A 25,202-nucleotide genomic window follows, 5' to 3' on the forward strand; every position below is an offset into this window, starting at 1 on the left:
GGGGTATGCTAACCAATTTTTAGTTCCTGGGTTGTATTTTGCTGTACAATGGGTAAGAAACCAATAGAGTAACAGCAATTCTGGCTAAATAGGGCTTGAAATATACAAAGGAAACAAGCTACATTTTTGTTTTGCATTACTGGGATTTGAACTCTTGTCTCCGTGCTGGTTTGGGAAGCATTAGCCACTCCAATCCCACTGGTGTCCTTTTGGCTTTAGGTACTGTTTGGTTGGAGTTTTTTGTTTCTCTTAGCCCAAGCTGGCCTCTAACATCAGTCCTGTTTAGAGCTTCCCATTGAGGATCAGAGGCACATGCCACAAGAGTGGTCTGACTGGTTGAGATGCGATCTTGCTAGATGTATTCTCAAGCTTACTTGGAACCATGAATACCCTTATCTCTCCTTTCTGAGTAGCTGTAGTTATTGGCATAAATTACAGCATAGGGCTGAAAAAGCTACTTTTCATTTGAAACTCTTCAGTGTTACTTGGGAAGCATCCAAAGCATTAGAGAACAAAAACATTTAGTGTCCATCCTGTGCCTAGGAGAAGTAAACTATTTTTGTTGGTAGTGAAGGTCACAGAAGGAGGTTAGGTGGTGAAGAAGGATTCAAATGTTGGGCATGGGGCTTGGTACTTGATTTCTCTGAACTAATATTTTCCTTCAGCTGTAAAGGATGAAAAATCCTGGCTTTGGTCATCACAGATAAGGAAGGAAATAACGGTGTTGTGAAAACTGGTTTTGAAAACTAAGCAATAATGGTATCTAAGTATCAGAGTGTTTGACCCTAAACTGCATGTGAAAACCTGTGCTGAAGCTACAGCATATGACATCAGTCATGTTTTTGGAGACTTAATTCAGGCTCAGATTGAAGCATGTTCAGAGTTGCAGTCTAGGCCTGGAAGAGGCCTTTAATTGGTTACAAAAGCTAGGTAACAAAGTGGTAAGCAGAATGCTGGAAACTCAGCCTCCAAGGAAAACAATATCACTTATAGATTTTTTTTTCTGCCACTACTGGGCTTGAGACTTTCTCAAGGCTAGAGCTCTACCACTTGAACCTCCTCACCACTTCTGGCTTTTTTCTATGTATGTAATACCGTGGAATCAAACCTGGGTCTTTGTGCATGCTAGACACATACGTTACCACTAGGCCAAACTCCTGTCCCGATCACTTACAGATTTTTAGAGAGTTGTGAAAACAAAATAGAACGTAGATATACCTATCACAGAGACAAAGAACACTTAAAACTTAAAGAATCTTACAGACTACTTTTCACCATCTGAATGAATAATTATTGGAAGGCAGAGCACTAAGCAGAGACCACAGTCTATTTCCTTCTCTTGGCTCTTATGCTTATGGACAATTAAATTATTTAAGTATACAATCACTACTGAAAATATGACTTTAAGCAGTTCAGAAACGCAGAGAGAATAACTGGATAAACGAATAAAAATTGTAATTGTTTAGAAATCATCACTGAGGAAAAGTTAAAAATGAACACAATAAATATCAGGCAACAGACTCACGGCAGTGTGTGATGTTTGTCAGCAAGGCACTGTCACAATGTAGCTTGACTGTCTTGCAGATAACCTCAATATTGTTTTTAAATTGGCAGAGACAGCTTGCCATAGTGTGTGGTAAGACCCTATAAATGGAAACCCGAGAATTAAGTTAATGGGCAAAGGGTTACTAAGTGATAGATGAGCCAAAGCAAAGCCAATAACTCCATTTTCCCCCATCTAGGTCGTGTATGCGAGGCAAGCACTCTACCACTAGGACAGACTCCTGGCCCTGTGAGACTCATCTCCAATTAACCACCAGAAACCGAAGTAGGGCTGAGGCTCAAGTGGTAGGGCTGTGGCCTTGAGCTTAAGATCTCAGGGACAAGCCCAGACCCAGAGTTCAAGTCCCAAGACCGGGGTGAGTGGGAGGAGAAGAAATGTATTCATGACTCATTCCTGATTGCTGAAACTGCAACCCCTCTGTATATCAATTGTACAAAGATTATACAAACTAAAACAAAATGATAATGGGTTATAAATAATGTAAAGAAGAATCCATTAATCTATTGTGATACTTAAAAACTGAGAGTATGGCCTTGTGGTAGATTGCTTGCTTAGCATGCATGAAGTTCTGGGTTCAATTCCTGGGTACCCCACATGCAGAAATGCTGGAAGTGGTGCTGTGGCTTACATGGTAGATCACTAGCTTTGAGAAAGCCTAAGGACAGTGCCCAGGCCCCGTAAAGTTCATGCCCCAGAACTGGCAAGAGAGGAGAGAGAGAGAGAGAGAGAGAGAGAGAGAGAGAGAGAGAGAGAGAGAGAGAGAGAGAGAGAGAGAGAGAGAGAGAGAGGAGATGTAGAGGAATGATCAAATTAGAAAATTAGCTGGACACCAAGAGCTCATCCCTGTAATCCAAGTTACTATGAAGACTGAGATCTGAGGATCACACTTAGACGCCAGGCTGTGCAGGAAAGTTCATGAGACTCTTATCTCCAATTAGCTACCAAAACACTGGGTGTAGTGCTATGGTTCAAGGGGTAGAACACTAGTCTTGAGTACAAAGCTCAGGCACAAGGCCCAGGCCCTGAGTTCAAGCTCCGGGTCTGGCCTGAAAAGAAGTCATTTTGTGAGCACTGGCAATAGTCTTGATACAGTATTAGGCAAGAGCATCTTTTGCTCTCCATGTCTTGGATAACACTGATCCTCCATCTTGTGGGTGGGCCTCTTGCTTGGCACCAATTGTATTACATTATCTTAGGTTCAAACAACCTGCAGCCAGGCTTGGAAATGGAGAAACCATCAATTATCAGTGTGTTCAGTGACACCCAGACAGTGACCAATTCTATGCTTCATTTAGAAGCTATTCTAGAAAAGGTGAACTTCAGTTCCAGATATAAGATTGGAGGTTTCAGAGGTGGTGGAAGGAGTGGATTGACTGCAAAAGGACTGACTGTGAGCCTTTTATGGGTAATGGGAACACAGTAGCGGTTACATCTATGTGAACTCATCAAACTGTACACTTAAAAACTGTGAAGTTATGGGCCGGGAATGTGGCTTAGTGGTAGAGTGTTTGCCTAACATGCATAAAGCCCTGGGTTTGATTGCTGAGTACCATATGAACAGAAAAAGCCAGAAGTGATGCTGTGGCTCAGGTGGAAGAGTGCTAGCCTTGAGCAAAAGCGGCTCAAAGGCAGTGTCCAGGCCTTGAGTTCCAACCCCAGGACTGGAAAAAAAATGCATGTCATTAACTGTAAAAATGTCGCTTTGATAAACTTGATATTAGAAAGAACAAAACCCTGAAAAAAAAGCCAACAAAATGATACAAAAGTAAAAACAATTAACTTACAGTTTTTCCAACGTAAGGGTCAACATGAGGACATTCTCCACTGTTGTCAGTTGCACTTGTGTTGTTCCCATGTCTCTGCAGGAGAAAGCCAGACATTCATGGTAAACCCCAACTCAAATGTTCTTAAAAAAGATCCTTTAAGGACCAGGAGTTTGGCCTAGTGCTAGAGTGCTTGCCTAGCATTCACAAAGACCCAGGTTTGATTCTTCAGTACCATATATACAGAGAGAAAAAAAGCCAGAAGCATGCTGTGGCTCAAGTGGTAGAGCTCTAGCCTTGACAAAGCACAGGGTAGTGTTCAGGTCCTGAGTTCAAGGCCCAGGACTGGCAAAAAAAATCCTTGAAGAACATGAGGTTCATTTAATTTCAGCTTCCCTAAGAGTAAGTCAGCTCAATACTTTCTAACTGAAAATTTTGTGTTAACTTGTCATGTCATCAAATTAATGATCTTGCCCTAGTATAGAACCATTATCATTCTTTTCTTACCATTATCTTAGCATCTTCACAATACATTCACTATCAGTTTACTTTTGTTTTTCTTCATAAAAGAATGTGTACCATTTATTCCTCTTTGCTCTCTGGAAAAAGTGATGGTTCTACACGTGTTTATCCTTCCACTGTTTTGTTCATTATAAATGGTTTCTTAGTTCTTTCCTTTACCAAAAGTTTTATTCAATTACCTATTAACTAAAATTAACTTTCAGTCTGGGTGCTGGTGGCCCAAGAATGTAATCCTATCTACTCAGGAAGTTGAGATTTGAGAATCAGGGTTGGAATCCAGTGTGAGCAGTAAATTTTGTGAGACTATTATCTCCACTAAACTATCAGAAAAATCTGGAAGTGGTGCTGTTGCTCATGTTGTAGAGTGTTAGCCTTGAGCAAAAGAAGCTCATGGACAGAGCCCAGACCCTGAGTTCAAGTGCTAGAACCAGTAGTAGAAATGAAAAAAATGACTTTCTTAGGCTCACTGAAAAATATTTAACATTTGGAAAACCTAATCAGGAAGAACAGAAATTATCTCTGAAATACTTACAGGTATTTTAATGCTGGCAATTTAAAAAGATAGGAATCTTCAACAGCTGTTAGAGGATTACGATTGAGAATTCTGAAAATGGCAATGGAATTGAAATGATCAACTTTTTCAATTTGAATTAGTCTTCATAAAAACTTTATATTCATTTATTTGGTTTATAACTTGTAGGTTTAAAGGAAATCAGAGTCTTTACTCTAGGTCACACTTACAATCCATAAAGCAGACTTTATTTAGAAACTTCCCAGAATTCTAGAAAAGAATATGGAAAAAGAAAAGGTATAGGAGTAGAGAGGTATTGGATAGTTGAAACTGAACCAGGCTTCTAGTACAAAGCACAAAGATCCAGAAGCGTGCAAACTTCTGTGTACCTACAGTTCTCAACACAAAACCAATGCTACTGAACTGAGTGAAAAGTAATAGGCTGTTTTTGGGATATCAGCTGAATGTTCCCTGAAAATATAGCATGACTGAAACTCTATAGTGGGTAAATAATTCAATATGGATAAGGCCTGATTTATACTCCTTTTTCTCTTGTCTCTTAATGCTCAAGACCAGCTAGCAAGGGTAAGGGCTTTTCCTCAATAACATATAGACTTTCTGCTTTGCAAAGTCCAACAGCTTCTAAAGTCATAGAGTTGGCACTGTGCCAACCAATGAAGTGACTACAAGCATGTGTGTGTGTGTGTGTGTGTGTGTGTGTGTGTGTGTGTGTGTGTGAGATGTCAGTTATGGGACTTGAACTCGGGGGGTGGGCTTTTTCCCTGAAATTTTTCACTGAAGCCTGGCATTCCACCACTTTCAGCCATACTTGTTCTTCTGTTTTTTTGTGGTTTTTTTTTCCCTGAGGTTTCATTGGAGGTGAGGGTCCCATGTCTCATGAACTTTTTGCATGGGCTGGCTTTGAACTGGGATCCTCAGATCTCAGCATACTGAGTAGTTAGGATTATAGTTGTGTACCAATGACTTACAACTGAAAAGATGTTTGAAAATAAGTCCTTCTAAGCAAGGTCATACCTATAATTCAAGCTACTCAGAGGCTGAGATTTGAGGATCAAGATTCAAAGCCAGCATAGACAACCTTGATAGAGATTCCAGCTACATCTCAATTCACCACCAACACAAAAAAAATTTTTTGATAAAAAATTATTGTATTTAATGTCCTCTTAAAAACCAAAACCATCCAATCCCTTATTGATATATAAAACAATACCCGTTTTCACTAGAGTAAACGTATGCCAACATCAGCTTCTTATAACAAAAATAAGGAAGTGAAATCCCTACTTATAGTCTGTCTAATTTAGGTCAGGTGATCATGGAAACAAAAAATATAACTTTATTTTATAATTATACACATTGAAGGAAAACATTATAGATAGCAGAGTTCTTTTTCACCATAAAATTATTTACACTCATTTATTTAGCTAGAAACACTGGCTGGAGAGGTACTGATATATTCCATTTGTAATAATTTTTCTACAGGAAACAATTGTCATATGTCTGGAAAATGTTGAAGAAAATACTACCATACATCTTTTCTCTCCTTTTGAGTCTCAATCACTAAATACTTTGGGAGAATCTCGGTCTCCTGAATGGCCTGATGAATGCATTAAAATCAAGGCAGTGTATTTGGATTCCATAAATACTCTTAAATCCATACAAATGTTGCATGGGTTCTGGAGCTCAGATTTCTCCTACTGGCACTATGACATCTGAAGAGTATTTGTTATGAAATTTTCACACCAATTTTGTTCTGTTCCTTCTTCATTAGCCTCTGTGCTTCCTTTTCCATTTTCTTTCTTTGTTGTTCTGCTGCTCTCTTCTCTGTCTGCTATTTTCTGCTGCCTCAAAACTTCTTCTGCTTGCCAGGCTGCATCTTCTTCCTCCTCCCAAGTATTAGTATTTTCTTGCCAAGGGTCTAAGTCACCTAATTCAGACAACTGATGAATGGAAGGCATATCTTATGTAGCTGTTAGTCTACTGGAGAAAACTGTGCTACCATCTGGGATGCCAAAATTTAACGGTTCTCTCTTGTTAATAATTTTCTGAGTTTTCCTTATAGTTGGTGTCATGTCCTTAAAATAGTCAGGTTCCAGTTGTTCCAAAGCATGTTGTTGTGATGCCACGTTGCCATTGCCTCCTTCAATCTTTACACTTGTGGGTGCATCTTCATCCCAGGAAGTCCACTCCTCCACTTCTGTCTGCTTTGGAACTGAAGAATAATCAACTGTAGTTGGCAAAGTTATTTGGTCTCCACTTTTCTTCCTCTGCCAGACCTTCATATTAATCTCTTTAGGAATGAGAATACTGTTGCTAAGTGGGTACAAACTTTAAATAGCCGAAACTGAGTGATGGCCATGGGTGGGAGCCAGAACCTGCCGTGAAGGGAGAAGCCTGGAGCCAGACGGCAGGAGGGACCTCCAAGTGTCATGCTTCAGAGTTTCTGGGGCCTGTGCTCCCCGCACGGGCCCCCCCACTCCACCCCAACACAAATGTTAAGAATCCGAATTTACTGATTCACAAGTAGACAGTCTTTCATAAAGACAAGTTTAGAGGACAATTTCACTTTTCATTATAATATTCTCCAGAACATTGAACAACAGAGGTTTTTTTTTTCTTTCCGAGATGAAGTTTTAGGTATGTAGCCTACACTGGCTATTGCACTCATTGCCTGGCTACACTTATTGAGCAAGGCTAGATTATAGGTGTTTTCTACTATGTCTGACAAATAACATCCCTTTTCTTTTGTTTGTTTTGGTTGGACTTGGGGCTTGGACTCTGGGCCAGGGTGCTATCCCTAAGCTTTTCAGCTCAAGGCAACCGCCCTACCCCTTGAGCCACAGCTCCACTTTCAGCCACTTTCAGTTTTCTGGTGACTAATTGGATATAAAAGTCTCCTGAGACTAAAGTGGCCGGGTTGGCTTTGAACCTTGATCCTCAGATCTTAGCCTCCTGAGTAGCTAGGATTACAGGCGTGAGCTACTGCACCTGGCTCCAGCATACCATTTTTGAACTGAAATGAACTAAAAATACATTTCTTATTTAACGTATTCAAGAAGGAAAAATGTATAGACTAAGTCAGGAGCCATGTATTTTGTTTTTGAATGTATATCTTTTTCTATACCTCAGAGGTTCCTATTGAACAAAGTAATTGACAACGTCAGAGGCACATACTTGACAAATAACATTCTGCCTGACTCAGAGAAGTGCCCTGTGTCACCATTACAAGAAATTGGCACTGAGAAAGCAGCCACACCATTTTGCTCAGTGGAGGACTGGGTGATCAACTTTGCTCACTGCGTGTCTGCCTCCCAGACATTTGATTAGTCAGGCATTTATTCTGCAATGCAGAAGCAATGAATGCTAGCCTCACACATATCAGAGCAGCCATTGCCTCCCATGTCAGAGATCATTTGAAGATTACTTGCTTGCTGTCTTCTGTTGCCCTGGCCAAAGTAGGAAAACAAAACCAGGCGGTTGTATGACTTAGTCATATGAGTCACCTAGCCTTCTATACCTTATTTTTTACCCTCATTTGAAAAAAAATGATTATCATTTGGGGGCAACCACCCAGAACATCACAAGTCAGAATATGGTAAGGACATTGGCATAATTATGTTTTCTGCTACACTATTCACAATAGCCAAGTTATGGAAACAGCCCAAATGCTCTTCAACAGATGGGTAGAAATCAAGAAAATGTGGCACCTACACACAATAGAATTTTACTCATCATTAGAAAGAATAAGGTTGTGTCATTTGCAGGGAAATGGATGGACCTAGATAAACATGTTCAGTGAAGTAAGCCAGGCAGAGAGAGATGGCACACAAGTTGTCTCTCATATGTGGAAGCTAAATTTAAAAATACAACTAGGCATGATAACATGCAGGGAACTGAATGCATTTACACATGCAAAAACTGACTAAAGGAACCGGGTGGGGTGACTCACACCTGTAATCCTAGCTACTCAGGAAGCTGAGATCTGAGGATCACAGTTCAAAGCCAGTCCAGGCACAAAAGAACCTGAGACTCTTATCTGCAATTAACCTATAGAAAACAGGAGGTGGGACTTTCCTTAAGGGTCGGGCAGTAGTCATGAACTATGAGCTCAGGGACAGTGTACAGGCTGAGCTCAAGCCTCATGACCCCTTATCCCCCCAAAAAGAAACAAAGAAACTACTTAATAATAACAATGAACATACTTTAAACAAGGGGGAAAAGTGACTGGGTCATAAAGACATACTTTTGAGAGTTCATATAGTTCTTACACCCAGATAATAAGGATATTAGGTTTTCAACACATAAATAGGGTTTAATTTAGCATGCTTATTTTCTATACCACTTACATGTGGTGTAAAAATGGCATTCCATGCCATGCCTGGAATGTTCCAAAGCTCAGTTCTGTGATTAAATTGCAACCAAGATTTCTAAAAAAAAAAATACATAAGCCAAAGGAGAAGGAAAAGGGACATTTTTTTAGAACTTTATCATTTCACAGTGATTCTAATTTACAGACAATGAAACGAGATTCTTTACTTCCCCATGTTTTAAAGAAATCTTCTTATGGACAATTCTGGCTGGTTATTTATGCCTCCATATTTACACATTCAGTATCAAGTGATTTTCACTTACGGAGAACAGGTTTTCCCATCACATAATGGCTGTACAATTCTTTGGGCCTTGTCCTGTACATGCAAGTAGGACACCTGTATCCCTGTAGACATGTGTGCCCGCTAGATGTCTGTAACATATCCACAGTTGCCAAATGTCTTGTGGGTGCAGTTCACTCGCTGAGAACTATTGCAATGATTTTTGTCTGACTTGTAATGGTTCTTACATTCAACTTTGCTGGTCTAAAACAATTTCACATACACACACACACACACACATGCATACACACACACACACACACACACACACATATATATATATATGTATAGTGACTTTTCACTAGCAACATTTTAATCCTGCTGCAAAATAAGCTGATATATGTAATATTATAAAGTTCTATTTGCAACTTACACAAACTTCAGAAAAGGCAATGGTTCAAATGTGCGTCTTTCAATTGACTATATTTTATTGCAGGACAAATCTCTAGAAAAAAGACAGAGGAAAATAGTGCACTCAAAACTATTAGACACCAATGAGGGTGAATAAATAGTAAACTTTAGGACAGAAAATATTGAACATGCAACAGTTTTAAACAACAAACTTTTGGATTTGGATTTGAACTTCCTTAAGTCTGAGCACACCTACAGGAGTTATACTTCTTTATAGTGATTACCATCAACTAAATACATAGCTTTAGATACTGAAAATTTTTGATAATCATTCAAGAGAGGAGAAGAACAATTAGGTAATATTTTATATTCTCATCAGACTTGATTCTTTAAGTCCAATGTTTTGAGTTCTGTATATAATTATACTGTGAAGTCCTAGATATTGTTTTTTGTGGGTCATGGGACTCGAACTCTGAGCCTGAAGTCTTGAGCTCTTGAGCTCAAGGCTACCACACTACCCCTGGGCCTGGTCATTGTCCCTGAGCAGCTCAAGGCTACTGCCCTACCTGCGAGCTAAGCCTCACTTTCCATTTTCTGGAGGTTAACTGGAGACAAGTCTCAGGTCCCTTTGTGCCCAGGTGGCTTTCAACCTTGGCCCTCAGATCTCAGCCTCCTGAGTAGCTAGGATTACAGGCATGAGCCACTCCACCTGGCAAGTCCTATATTTTGTACATATTGTATATATATATATATATATATGACATGTAACATATTCATTGCATTCCTGTTCTATGTATAACATATAGGCCTATTCTGGGGCTTGAACTCAGGGCCTTGGACTGTTGCTATGCTTTTTGACTCAGAATCTAGTGTTCTACCACTTCAAACCATACCTCACATTCAGCTCTTTGCTGGAAGTATACCTTTTTTTGCCCTCTGCTGCATGCACTGTGGTTTGAGCATTTAAGCCCGTGATTTCTTAGAGTAGGTCCCTGATTTACTCATCTTTGTGTGCCAATCTAGGCACAGTCAATATTATCTCCTTTTCTTTGGTGAATGACGATGATATACATGCTAGTGTGATATAAATATCTTGTAATGCATTTCATGGTAGGAAAAGCAGAGGGATGAATTCACGGAAGTTTTCTTCCAAACCATGTTTGAAAGGTTTGGGGCAGAAAGACCTCAAAAAGCCAATATAAAACTTGCCATCAGGGGGCTGAGAATTTGGCTTAATGATAGCGTGCTTGCCTAGCATGCATGAAGTCCTGGGTTCGATTCCTTAGTACCACATACATAGAAAAAACCATAAGTGGTACTGGGGCTCTAGTGGCAGAGCTCTACTCTTGAAAAAGCCCAAGGACAGTGTTCAGGCCCTGAGTTCAAGCCAGGCCTGACAAAATACAAACAAACAAACAAACTACCAACAACAAAAAACTAGCCATCAGGCTGGAAAGGTGGCTTAGTGTTAGAGTGCTTGCTTAGCATTCAGAAATCCATAGGTCAGATCCCTCAGTACCCACATAAACAGACAAAGCCAGAAGTGGTGCTGAGGTTCAATTTAGTAGAGTGCTAGCATGGAGAAAACAAAGTTCTGGGATAGGCAGGGCCTAGTCCCGGATTTTAAGCCCTAATACTGGCAAAAACAAACCAAAACCAAAATGGACATCACCTTAGAACATAGAAGAGTTGATAAGGCAACTAATCTTTTTTTGGTGTTATATAAGTTTCTTGATACTCTCTTCTATATTTTTTGCCAGTCCTAGGGCTTGAACTCAGAGCCTGGGCACTGTATTTGAGCTTTCACAAGGCTAGTGCCTTACCACTGAGCCACAGGACCGCTTCCAGTTTTCTAGTGGTTAATTGGAGATAATAGTGTTATGGAATTTCTTGTGCCAGCTGGCTTTGAATCAAGATCCTCATAGCTCAGCCTCCTGATTAGCTGGGATTATAGGCATGATCCACCTGTGGCTGACAGTCTGTGTATTTTTAGACCATGCTTTTATGAGTATCAGCAATTGCTGAGCCATTGCCGAGGTCTTATTACCATTTTTCTCAGGACACTTTTCCCCCATCTATGTGGTTTCTGTATAGTTAAACTCATAATGAATAGTAAGTATTTATTAGAGATGAGCTGAGACAGACAGAATTACTTCCACAGCTTACAGAGATTTCAGTAATTAATCTGAATATATATTTTATACATAATTAGTCACAAATATTAATGATGTGATAAACTTATTAACTTACAAATATTCAAGGGATAGGAGGCCTTCGAATGTATCCTTATGTAATTCAGTGAGCCGATTTTCGCTGAGAATTCTGGAAGATAGAAAGGTCATTCTGGATCTAAATTCATCCAGAATGGATGGAGAAAGTACAGAAAAAAGAAGGCTGGTATTTTCTGTTGCCTAGAGTTTATTGTGGCACAACTTTCTTGAGGACAATTACCATTTCATGTTCACAAACTAGTATGTATGTGAATGTTCATTGTAGCCATGAATGCAACAAGCTGACTGGGCATTGTCTATAAATACTATGGGAGATACTAAATCAAGCATGAGACATCCACACTATGAAATATCATGCAGAAGATGAAAGGAATAGGATAATCTTTTATATTTGTACAGGAACATTAACATTCAAAGCAGATATCATGATATATTCAGGATGCAGGATGTTACCATTTATATAAAAAGTAAACAGGCAGTAAAAAATGATACCACAAACCTATTCTATTATATGTAAATGTAGTACATATATATATATGTATATATATATATATGGTACAAAACTGCCTGGGAAAACAGATCTTTCTACTATACTCATTTCAGGTATAGTTTTTACTCTGTTATTTCATTTGTATCCATGATGAATGTAAGCATGCATCACTTGCACAATAGAGAAGAACTTCAACTTGCCATATACTTAATTCAAAGAGGGTCCTTGAAATTTATTTTTCATGATAGCAATAAGATGTCATCATGCATGCGAGATAAGTACTCTGACACTTAATAATACCCTGAGTACCCATGAAGCTTAATGTTTCAAATAATTACAGAATTTCAGTCAGTAGAGGTTGATCAGGGTGTAGAGGGTCTCTCAGAAGAATTCTCTTCAAAATTTGGGGCCAAAGCCAAGCACAGTTGCTCACATCTGTAAGCCTACCTCCTCAGGATGCTGAGATCTGAGGATCGTGAATCAAAGCCAGACACTTATCTCTAATTAGCCACTAGAAAAAGGGAAGAGGGGCTGAGGCTCAAGGAGTAGGGCAGTAACCTTGAGCAGAAGAGCTCAGGGACATTGCCCAGGCCCAGGGGTAGGGCAAAAGGCTTGAGCTGAAGAGCTCGGGGACAGAGCCCAGGCCGAGCTCAAGCCCGATAACCTACAAAAAAAAATTCTGGACCAAGAGATGTTAAACAGTACAGTGTTGTATTTATATTTGGAGAGAATATACTCACAGTTTCTCAGTCCAACGGTACAATCTCCATATATTTTCTTCAATATAAGAAATATCATTTCCTTGGAATATTCTATTGAGACATAATTTATAACCATAAATAAGTAGGAATAGCAAGATCAGAATGAGAAAGTCATTGCTACCACAGAAAGCATGATTAAATGCAAAAGAAAGACCTCACATTTTCTATTTTATGAAGCTATGAGCTTCCCCACAGTTTATACAATAATAAAGGAAAAAGTGGCCAGTCACCAGTGGCTTACATCTGTCATCCAGGCTACTCAGGAGGCTGAGATCTCATGATCACCTTGTAAGCTAGTCTAGGCAAGAAACTGTGAGATCCTTAATTCCAAATAACCACCAAGAAAACCTGGAAATGGCCCAATGGCTCCAAGTACTGGAGTGTAACTAGCATTGAGTGAAATAGCTCAAGGATAGGTTTGTCAAGAAGAAAGAGAGGAAGAAGAAGAAGATGACAAAGGAGGAGGAGGAGGAAAAGGAGAAGAACAGGGGGAAGAGGAGGAGGAGAAGGAGGAGGAGGAGGAGGAGGAGGAGGAGAGAGGAAAGGAAAGGAAAAGATAAAAATATTGGTTAAAAAAATGTTTTTTTGTGTGTGCCAGCTTCTTTTACTCAAGGGTAGTGCTCTATTACTTGTAGTTTCTTGGTAGAATATTTGAGATACGACCCTTATGAACTTTGTGACAGGATAGGCTTGATTCATGATGCTCAGAGCTGAGCCTTATCAGTACCTAAGATTATAGGTGTGAGTCACTGCTTGGCAAAAGTAGATGTTTACTAGAAACTCTTGAATTACATTAATCTTTACTTATTCATCAATATAATGCTCCTGCTCAGTTTGTATATACTTTCTTTGGTAGTGAAGTGGAGCAGATTTAAATCTGCTCAATTGCCAACCAGACTATTTCCATTTTGCTGCAAGCCTTCTGATTGTTTACCAATAAAAATGTCCAATACTGAACTTCTTTCTTACAAACCGGTTTTCCTTCCTGAGTGCTCTGTTTCTAGCACTGTCATGATCATTTAGGACAGAAAGTGTGCAGTCCTATTTGTTATACTCATACCCAAATTTTGTCAGTCAGTGATTATCTGTATTCTTCCTTTTAGAAAATACTAAGATTTTCTATGTGCATGTGAATTTTTTTGAATCAGTATCTTCTTGGAAAAAGACAAAGGGCAACCTCAAATAAAAGTCTGGAGAATGAATACAATACAATGAGGAGAACAAGGAAAGTTGAGAAGTGGAAAGTAAAGGCCAACAGGTCACAGGGTGGCTCAGGTCTGTAATCCTACCTACTCAGGAAGCTGAGATCTGAGGATTGCAGTTCAAAGCCAGCCCAGGCAGAAAAGCCCATGATCTTCTTATCTCCATTAATCACTAGAAAACTGGAACACTGTGACTGAAGGTTGTAAAGCAATAGTCTTGAGCAGAAGAGCTCAGGAACAGTGCCCAGGCCCTGAGATCAAAGCCCTAGGACTGACCAAACATAATAAGAAAAGAAAAAACCAAAGGTAAACATCACTCAATGAGGTTTGGAAAGAAGAGGAAGATCTTGAGACAAGAATGTCAGGCAGAATGCCCAGCACAGAGGAGGTGATACTTGCAAGACAGTGAAAAGTTGCTTCTTGGGGTCGTCGATATCTGGCACGGGAACGTGGCGGAGCTTCTGCCCTGGGCTGAGATCCACACAGGACAGTGTCTGGTCTTGGCAGTTACAGAGCTCACATAAGTTGGTGCTTGGAAGAGCACGCTGTTCAGTGTGCACCACTAAAGCATTTTCTGTGGTGGATGTTGTTGAAAAATGAGTTGTAGTACGTCGTTCCAGACTCAAAGTTTTAGCTGTGACTTGAGTCAGGGTTGGATGCTGAGTCTGAATCTGGTGTGGATGTGGAAGTGTCACCGGCCTTTGCTTTGGAGGAAGAGTTGTAGTATTCTTCAGGGTGGTACCAGGTGTAGCCTTTGTAGATGATGACATTGGCTGATGTCCTATTGGAGGATGAGTTACAGTCTTCCAGTGAGGCTGAGTTGAGGTCCTCTGCTTCAGCCAAGTTGGAGTGTTTGGCTGAGCCATAGTTGGGGCCTTCTGTTTAGGCTGAGTTACAGCCTTCCACATTGGCTGGGCCAGTGTCTCCTGCTGATGCTGAGTTGTGGTATCTTGTGGAAGCTGAGTTTTGGTTTCCTGCAGATGCTGAGTTGGGGTCTCTTGTAGAAGCTGAGTTTTGTTTTCCTGCAGGTTCTGAGTTGTAGTCTTTTGCACAGGCTGTGCTGGAGTCCCCTGCAGGGATTGTACTGCAGTGGTCTGCTGCTCAGAAGACTGAGCTGGTTTTTCCTGCTGAGTTAGAGAAGATTCAAACTCCCCATCATGCTCTGAAGCCTGAGCTGGGGCTGCAGGCTGCATTCCAGAAGGCTGATTCTCTCCAAGAGACTCAGAAGGCTGAGATGCTTGCTCTTGCTCACTGAAAGAGGGTTCTACCTTTTCTCCATAACCTGTAGGACCAGCCAGAGTCTCACTGGGGGCCAGAGATGACTCAGTCTCCTGGGTAGGCACTGAAGTGAAGGTCACTGTCACATCTGGGGGCTTATCTGTAACATAGGAGACATTGGCATGGTGAGCTTGGGCCTCTCCGGGAGAGTGAACTGTCAGCTGGTGGTTTTGTCGACTTGCATCTATGCCCTGCATGGGGGACTCTGGAGTTTGAACGGGAGCCTCCTGCTTAACTGGAGGTGTGACTTCCTCCAAAGGCTTTTCAGGCTGAGCTGGAGCTTCCAGGTGGCTTTCCAAAAGTTCTCCAAACACTGGGAGCTCTGAAGGCTGACCTGGCACCTGTTTTTGGGTAGTTGACAGTTCTTCCTGCTGAGGTCTCCCTGGAGGCTGGGCTGGGGTCTGTTGCTGACGTGGAGTGGTGAAGGTAATCTGCACATCTGCAGGCTGAACTGTGACATTTGGTGAGGTTGAATGCTGAGTTTCATTGCTGTTTGGAAATGGAACACGTCCATCCTCATGCACCAATGGCATAATAACCTCTTCGTTAACATGCTGTTGTGCTAGGGTTTCTTCCTGAGCCACAAGGGACTGGAGCTTCTCAGGAGTCCCTGGGTTTTGAGCATGGGTGTGAAGCTGGAACTGAGAAGATTCACCTTCTTCGAGGGGTTCTGGAAGTTCATCTGCCTTCTCTTGGGCTTGCTGAGGCATGCTGTCACCATAAGCCATATTTATACTGGGATCTAGCTGCGATTCTGCAAACTGGTTTTCAGTTCCTACCAGAAGGTCATGTACTTGCCATCTCTGCCGATGTAGCCACGCCCTGACTAGATCCTTTTTCCGGGTCTGGAGTGAAAGAACAAATGGTTTTTCTTGTGCTCTCTGAGTGTACAGAGGTGGAACATGCATTTGCAGTGATGGCTGTTCTGAAGCCTCAGCTAGAGCAATGTGCTGTGTGTCACTTTGGAGTGGACGAGGCATGGCCTGCTTGTGGTCCTCACCTGGCTCTGGCACTGTCTCTGGGAGTTTGTCCTGCAGACTCAACTCCTCTGGGAGATCCTGAGGAGAAGCAGGAAACTGACCTGACCCAGGAGGTTGCTGTGCAGCAGCATCTGTCCTGCGCAATGTGAGCATCCTGGGAGTGGGCTCCTGAGGTCCCGCAGACATCTGAGATGGAGCAGAGGATCCTAGATAATCAAAGCCTCCCAGGTCCACCTGGCGTTTTAGCATGGGTGAAAGTTCAGGTGAGATGTAAGAAGAGGGTGAAGACCCGGGCTCAGTAGGTCCAGCACGATCAGAGTTAGGCCAGAACCGATTGTGGGTCCACTGTGGAATCGGCCTGGTCTGAACTGACAGCCACAACTGTAGCGATATGAATAGCAGCTCTGCTGCAAAGGTATACATAGGGGACATGGTAGGTAAAAGGCACCTTGTAGGCAATAGGGACATGTCAAGGGACATCACTAATAGTGGCAAGACACAAAGCATTTTGGTAGATTCCTATCTGGTGCCCTGAGTTCTCTGCCCCGCCCCTGGTTTATGACATGTTTGTTTATGAAACTGACACCTTTGTTCGTAAAACAGAAAGGCTTAGGCTTGTGGATGGCAGCAAGTCTTTCCTTACAGGGCCAGGGCCCGCATCTCCTCTTCCGGAGAACAGGGGTCATTTCTTCCTGTAGGGTCCCTCTTCCCTCAGCTAGGCTGGATTTGGGCAAAAGACCTGGATGTCCCCAGATGCTAGCATGTGGTGAGGAGGGACATGACAGAGCTACCCAAGGAAATGACATGGTTGGGACCTCAGGAGTTATGCAGAAATGCCATTCCAGTTCTGGGAGCGTGGAGTCCTTTCCTGAGATATTATTTTTCTCCCTTTCGTTGTAGGTTTCCAGAAACACAAAAGTGAGCCAATTAGGGTGGTAAGCTTGAGAATACACATTATGATTATTTATCCCACAGTGTTTTCATTTCCTTTAAAATTTTATCACCTGGCCAAAAATCATCCACTCCATTTGCTGGGTTTACCATAGAGTCAATGATGACTACAATATTTCTGCTGGAACAAGTGAGCCTGGGAGCACGCTATTCAGGATGAAGGTTTGGATTCAGCCCTACCCCTCCCATGGGCTGAGCAAAACATCCACGTTTGACCTTGTCTGAACAGAGCCTTCAAGTATTTGTGGCAGTTTTCAATCTTTTTTTAATTTTTTATTGTAATTAATAAAAGGGTTTCATGATATTTGCCAGATAGAAGGTGCATTAATTCACATACATTAATACCCTTTCACATGTCTTGGTACACATTACACTCCCCTCACCCCACCCCCCCATCTTGGTTTTCCCCCCTTCCCTATCAAATTTCAAATAACCAAATACAAATAAATTCAATATATCAGATAACAAAGTGAGATACTGTAACAATATGAGATACCCAAGGGACAGCAAAGGAAATGAGAAATAACATAGTACTTTAAGGACAACAGTCATTCGTTATCTGGCTTTTGTTTCAATATCCTGGAGGTCCTTTCAATTCGCTTCATACTATATGGCCTTATGTATCAAGGGTTTGCTCTTTTCCAGGTCTCTGCTAGTAGAGCCCAAGGTTTCTACTGATTATGACAAATGAGGGAAACCATTGAGCCTAAGTTCCTTTGAGTCTGGCTTACTTCACTTAATAGGATTTTTTTCTAAGTCTTTGCATTTCCAAACAAATGGGTCGATGTCGTTTTTTTCTGACAGCAGCATAGAATTCCATTGTGTACAAATACCACAACTTGTTGATCCACTCATCAACTGAGGGACATCTAGGTTGGTTCCATATCTTTGCTATGGTGAATAATGCTGCAATGAACATTGTTGTGCTAGTGGATTTAGTATGCCCTAGATTCTGGATGGTTGGGTAAATGCTGGGTCATAGGGAAGTTCTATGTTTAGCCTTTTGAGGCACTGCCATACTGCTTTCCATAGTGGTTGAATGAGTTTGCACTCCCACCAACAGTGTAGTAGTGATCCCTCCTGGCCACATCCCCTCAAGCATCTGTTATTATTCGTTTTCCTGATCCTGGCCATTCTAACTGGAGTGAGGTGGAATCTTAGAGTTGTTTTGATTTGCATTTCTTTTATGACCAGAGATGTTGAGCATTTCTTCATGTGTCTATAGGCCATTTTTGTTTCTTGTTCAGAGAAGACTCTCTTTAAGTCTTTGGCCCATTTTTTAATGGGATGGTTGTTACTTTGGAGATTAGTTTTGGAGTGATTCAATTTTTTGAGTTGTTGATATATTTTAGATATGAGGCCTTTGTCCGTTGTTTGGTTGGTGAAGATCTTCTCCCACTCTGTAGGCTTCCTAATTAATTTACTAGCTATGTCCTTTGCCATACAGAAGCTCTGCAGTTTAATGCAGTCCCACTTATCCAGCCTTTCTCGGATTTGTTGTGATTCTTGGTCCTTATTAAGAAAGTTTCGACCTGTGCCAAGGAGGCCTAGTGTATCTCCTATTCCTTCCTGTAAAGTTTTCAGTGTGTCAGCTTTTACCTCCAGGTCTTTGATGTATTTGGAGTTAATTCTAGTGCAGGGTGACAAAGAAGGATCCAACTTTAGTTTTCTGCAGGTGCTTAACGAGTTCTGCCAGCACAACTTGTTGAAGAGGCTGTGTTTCTTCCATTCTATTTTTTTGGCTCCCTTGTCAAAGATTACGTGGTCATAGGTCTGTGGTTTAATATCTGGGTCCTCAGTTCTATTCCATAGGTCTTCAGGCATGTTCTTGTACCAGTACCGAGCTGTTTTGATAATTACAGCCCTGTAATAGTGTCTAAAGTTTGGAATTGAAATTCCTCCAGCGCTGTTCTTTCTGCTAAGAAGTGTTTTTGCTATACGGGGTCTTTTATTATTCCATATGAAATTTTGAATTGCCTCTTCTATTTCTTTAAAGAATGCCATTGGGATATTGACGGGTGTTGCGTTGAATTTGTAGATAGCCCTTGGCAAGATTTTCATTTTCACAATGTTGATTCTTCCAATCCAGGAGCATGGGAGGTTTTTCCATTTCCTTAGTTCTGCTTTAATTTCCTTTTTTAGGATTTTAAAGTTTTCATCAAAAAGGTCCTTTACATTCTTAGTTAAGCTAATTCCTAGGTACTTTATTTTCTTTGAGGCTATTGTGAAAGGAGTTGCTTTCCTGATTATTGCCTCATTCCTCTCTCTGTTGGTGTAAGTTTTCAATCTTATACTGTAATTTTCAAAGTAACTCATATATACATATATATACATATACTTGTGTATATATAACAAATATATTCATATTATATTACATATAAGATGAGTTTTTCTTTAAAGCAGGATATTGATTTGATGTTACACAAGAACAGTATGGCACGTTAGAGTTTATCAGCAATCTAGAAGGAATGATTTTCTTTCCTGTTCTGCTGTGTAAAGTCAAGATTTTGTACTTGTTAACCTGTTTAGCTTAGTCACATTTTATTTGTTGGTCAGGGAACTTGAATTCTGGGCCTGGGTGCTGTCCCTGAGCTCTTCAGCTCAAGTTACTACCCTACCGCTTGAACCACTTTCTTGAGTCACATTTATACCCTAGCTTTTTTGCTATTTATTTTGGAGATGGATTCATAAGGCCTTTTCCTGACTGGATTCAAAGCAGCGAAGACTGATTTTGTGTATGTGTGTGGGGGGGGGCTGGTGTTGGGCTTACACTTCTCATGGCAGAGGGGACATTGTTCTTTACATCGGGAAGAGAAACAGGCTGGAATGTAGCAGCTTGCAGCCAGTAGAAGGGCAGGACAGGAGGTACAGGCTCTGTATTGAGGTCAAATGCAGCCTAGTTTAGTGATAGAGTACTTGCCTAGCATGCATGAAATTCTGGGTTTGATTCCTCACTACCACATAAACAGAAAAGGCAGATGTGGCACTATGGCCCAAGGGATAGAACCAAAAAAGGCTCAGGGATAGTGCCCAGGCCCTGAGTTCAAGCACCAGGTCCTGCACAAAAGAAATTCAGCCCTGGCCTGGGCTGGATTGAATTCAGAAAGCAGGTGCCCAGAGGGCAGGTATGTAGGGCTGGAAATAGGCCAATTCTCTGAGTCAAGTCCATCCCATTGACCTGTGTCCTATGTCCCTTAGGGTCTAACTGGCCATTAAGTGTGTGTCCTTTCCTTATTTGGGGGTTTTCAGTTTGGTATTTCTGCAGAAGTGGTTTAGACTAGGTGAATCTGAGGATGTTTGGATAGTTGAACATGAAAAAACAGATCAGATTATATATTCTCTTGGTGGCAAACTCATTTTAAACAAGATGGGAAACACAGCTTGTTTTGGTTGCTTTCTTATTTTTCTTCTATGAACATCTTGGCAAAAGAACAATGTTTCTGAAGCAGAGCAGTTCTAGTCACTGTGAGAAGCCCAAATAAAAATCAATATCTCGTGAGACTCTTTTTTTTTTTGCCAGTCCTGGGCTTGACAAGCTCAGGGCCTGAGCACTCCCTGCCGGGAGTTTGGCCTAGTGGTTAAAGTGCTTGCCTAGCATGCATGAAGACCCAGGTTCGATTCCTCGGTACCACATACATAGAAAAAAGCCGGAAGTGGTGCTGAGGCTCAAGTGGTAGAGCTCTAGCCTTGAGAAAGTCCAAGGACAGTGCTCAGGCAAAAAAAAAAAATCAATATCTCCTTCCCTCCCAAAAAAGAGTATAGTAGTGTTTCTGGATACAAGTGTCCCAGGTAGAGAATTAGTGGTGTAGGACATGCTTGCCTTGCTTCCAAACACATTTAATGTCCCTTCTCTTTGTCCACTGAAATTGTGCATAGGTATTAAAATGTGGAGCCATGGGAAACCGCACAAAACAATCCCTCATCTGCTTTCCAGGATGCTATCTTTCCTGGTCTTGTGGTCTCTTGCTTTCCAGGCTCTTGGGCTCTTTGAAGGGTCTACAGGTACATTTATCTCCTCTGAGTGTTCTGGCATGGGTCCTGCAATGAGGTGAGAGAATCAGAAATGATCAACTCACAAATGCACATATACCTTTCCACAAAAGATTTCATACATGAACCATGAGATTGCCTGTAAGAGTCCAGATCAAAAAAGCCACATGTTACCATGTGACTTGAATGAAATAAAAGCACCAGCAAAATGCTTTGGGATGAAGAAAAGCTGATAAGTTTCTAGGTTTATGGCATCTATGAATAGGTGAATAGCAATTAGGGGCTCAAAGTTTAGTTTAAGTTCAGTCTTTGATCCCCTGTCTTTGTTTTACAAGGGTTTCTGATAACAGAACCACCCTCTTGGTTTGTTTTTAGATGATCCTCTACATCCTGTGGTTCTGTTGGGTTTGAATTACTGGTTTAAAGCCCCATCTCAGATTTTGCATAGAACCATGGTCAGACAGTGACAGCATTCTCTTCCCTGTTCTGTGGTCCAATTAGGTGACAGGCCTTCTGAGGGAAACTGTTTTTTTTTTCTTTCTGAGTTATTTCCTGACCATTATTATAGAGTTGGAATTAGTGATCACTGTCTTTAACAATGTCTTACCATTGTTTGACACTTGTCAAATTGTGATTGAGCAAAGCAGATGGGAAGGAAGAGGATGCACAGGCACCCTTAAGTCCTTTAGTGTCCTCTATAGAGGAGCCTACATAAAGTCTATTATATGTTTGGAGACAATGTCTTATTATATAGCCCAAGTTGTTCTAGAACTCATGGTCTTCTTTCCATCATATCCCAAGTGGTACTATCAACTGCCACCTCACCTTTTCTACCACTTCAGGTTTCATTATATTTTAGTTAGGATTTCTTTCACAAGCAAATTAAAACCTAAGTAATATTGTTTTTGAATTTGTGGAAGTTCTTTAGTCCCTGGGGCCTTAGTTACCTGTTATTTGGGAAGAATAAGACTGACCACCCAGGTAGCCATAAGGTTTAAATACCATACCTACATAGTAAACACAGACATCTAGAATGATAAAAATCATTTTATTTTTGGAAGGCAGGATTTATTTGCTCTGCAAACAGCCTGGGCCATACCTGCTTTTAGAGAACTTGTTGTGACTGACCCTGTAAGGATCTGCAGTTAGATACTGGAAGCCAATGATCCAGGAGTTGACCTTTTGAACAGAGCCACTTGGAATCTCCTGTCCCTGTTTACTCAGTGCATCCTTTCTCTGAAAAGGAAGGCTTGAAGCCTTTGTCAGAGGAAACAGTTCCAAGTTTTTGTGGAAGAAAAGATCCCATAACACCCAGCACTTTCCCTCTCTGAACCCCAGGTTGTGGAAGAGGTGGTGGAGGTGGTATTGGTGGTGGTGGTGGGGACATCTCTATGGCTGTTTAGATTAGTTTCCTAGGGAAAAAAAGCAATGCCAAGCTTTTAGTCTTGACGGGAACACCAGACTCTCCCTTGCACCCTTCACCCCCAACCTATGCCTTGTTATCTAGGAATGTTAACTTGCTCCTTGATATTCCCCCTTGTTTCTTCTGGAATACCTCATCTTCATCAAAGGAGTCCTTGTCATGTAGCTTCTTGGCCATGATTTTCTTGCTTGTATCAATAAGAGATCTGTACATATCCCTCAGCCAAAGTTAAAAAGAAGCCCTCCGAGGAAAGTCTAGGGGAACATAATTTTCTGGCTATAGCACCACATCCTCTCCAATTAACTCGCCTGACTCTCAGATTCTCAGGAGCACTGCCTTCGCATAAACCAAAAAAGCTCCTTGTGGGAAAAGAAATAGACAATTAGTGACAGCTGATGCTATTTCATGTGTGCCGCTATGTACATCTCAGGTCTTACTGGAACAAACCTGTGCTTTGGTTCATAATCAAAATGACCAAAGGCTCCCTCATTCTGAGCCTCTTCAATCAATTCCCATGTACACAGACAGGACCTGCAGGAGCTCTCCAAGCCTGTCCCGAAGGTCCCTACAGTACCTCTAGGGAGAACTTTGCATATGACTTGGCCTGCAGCATAGCTAGAGTTGTCAGCCCTACCTACCTTTTTTTCCCAAAAGTCCCTGTGCATAAACACCTGCATAACCATACTAGGCAGAAGCATTTATTCTCTTCCACAGCCTTTCACTCAGTTCTCTTTAGATTTAATCTCCCATGGGTCATTTGCTGGGGTGAAGGAAGGAAGGATGGAAGACGAGAGGGAGAGCTGTCTCTCTTCTCCTAGCTGCTTTATCATACAAGTTGAATCACAGCAAGCCATTGCCTAAATCGAAAGCATAGGTTTAGAGATTTTCATCTCTGAAAGGCTATCATGATGATTGATGCATAAAATCAGGACATGATGAACACTTAAAAACAAGCTATTAGAATATCTCAGCATCTGTGCCAATTCCCACTTCCTCACCCACCTCCTCTTTTTTTTAGCAAAGATTTATTACTCATGGTTTTGACCAAGTCATCATATACAATAAATGAAGTTACGAAAACAAAGAAAATTCTGAATGCACATTGCAAAATTCACTTCTCTCAATCAGGCATTTTTTGCTGCCATGTTTGTTTAGATCACTGAATAATCTTCTGAGTGCTTCCTTGTCATTCGTTTTATGAAAATCTGCCTCCCCTAAAAGGAAGTGGTGCTTCAGAAGCAAGGCACAAATTACAGTAATTTTCCCAAACCAATAAGGCATAAAATGTATGTAATTTAAAGGAGAATTTAAAAAATTAATATATACATACACTTGTATACACATATACATATACCTATAATTTACATGCATATCAACAGAATCACATATATGCTCCTTATACACAATCTCAATAATTAGAGTCTCCACAATGATTTCAATTGTCTTTCTTGAAGTATTGTCACTACATTTTAATCATTTTCTCCTAATGTTTATGGAAATGTTTAGCACTAATTGTGATGCAGTGGTATTTACCTAGAATCATAGATAGTGTGTTCTTTAACCAGCAAAATTACTCTTTAAGTGCTTTTGGCCTAAAAGTCTACTTTGTTTGATGTTAATATAATCCAAATAACCCTGGACTTCATTAGCCTGTGGGTACTAAAGATGCTGCATTAATTAACCCTAATTTGCTAGCTCATTAACCCCTACCTGCATAACAGCGAGTCTTTGATCTTTTCTAAGGAAATCCCCACACAGAATCTAACTGACATGCACTCTGCAATCTGTAATCTACTCTTCATCTCTGTTGGCTGCACTTTCAAGACATACTCACTTGGTCTACTGTCAACTTCTGCTTCAGTTTTTGCTCCTATGGAAAACTGCTGCAGGCCTCAGAAACAATCAATCCTTACCAGGCTGGGTGGAAGTCTTTTAAGAGATTCCCCTGTGCAGTTGCCTCTTGGGGGACTGAATGAGACCCCATACTGAAGTTATCATGCAGTCGTTTCTATTCAAAACACTATAGCTGAGAGAAATTATATGACAATTGGCTGATTTAACAGCATTCTTCTCTAAACACTAGAATGTTAATTCTTTCACTGAGCTAAGAACTCTGACAAAGTACAGTTTTTTTCATATATTTTTATTGTAATTAATAGAAGAGTTACATACTATTTGCTATATAGAAGGTGCATTAATTCACATACATTGATACCCTTTCTCATGTCTTGGTCCCCATTTCCCTCCCCCCACCCCCCATCCCTCATCTTATATTCCCCCTTCCCTATCCAATTTCAAATAACCAAATACAAATATATCCAATATATCAGATAACACAGTGAGATACTGTAACGATATGAGATAACCAAGGGACAGCAGAAGAGATGAGAGATAACATAGTACATTGAGGACAACAATCACTCATTATATGGCTTTTGTTTCTATATCCTAGAGGTCCTTTCATTTAGCGTCATTCTATATGGCCTTATGTATCTAGGTTTTGCTCTATTGCAAATCT

General features: G+C 40.9%; 2 protein-coding genes and 1 pseudogene across 9 annotated transcripts in view; 1 reads left to right on the forward strand and 2 right to left on the reverse strand.

Moving 5' to 3' along the window:
* The window catches only part of LOC150050789 (uncharacterized), a 203,156-nt gene that overhangs the window by 13,453 nt on the left and 164,501 nt on the right, over window positions 1-25,202 (forward strand). Inside the window, exon 3 of one of the 8 annotated variants that reach the window (XR_016538242.1) lies at window positions 1,743-2,374. The exons of the other annotated variants lie outside the window; for them this stretch is intronic. The gene's annotated coding sequence lies outside the window, so the exon portion shown is untranslated. Of the gene's footprint in view, window positions 1-1,742; window positions 2,375-25,202 lie in introns of those variants that run through there. 8 annotated transcript variants of the gene reach the window in all.
* On the reverse strand, window positions 5,820-6,812 carry LOC150050791 (receptor-binding cancer antigen expressed on SiSo cells pseudogene; annotated as a pseudogene).
* On the reverse strand, window positions 14,693-16,836 carry LOC150050792 (leucine-rich repeat-containing protein 37B-like). Its single transcript, XM_090351472.1, has 2 exons — window positions 14,969-16,836; window positions 14,693-14,843 (listed from the first exon to the last, which is right to left on the reverse strand). The coding sequence occupies exons 1-2, from the start codon at window positions 16,825-16,827 to the stop codon at window positions 14,693-14,695; spliced, it is 2,010 nt and encodes a 669-aa protein (XP_090207598.1). The 5' UTR covers window positions 16,828-16,836.

This window comes from Megascapheus bottae, chromosome 17, assembly GCF_031878675.1.
Source record: "Megascapheus bottae isolate mThoBot1 chromosome 17, mThoBot2.hap1, whole genome shotgun sequence".
Taxonomy (NCBI): domain Eukaryota; kingdom Metazoa; phylum Chordata; class Mammalia; order Rodentia; family Geomyidae; genus Megascapheus; species Megascapheus bottae.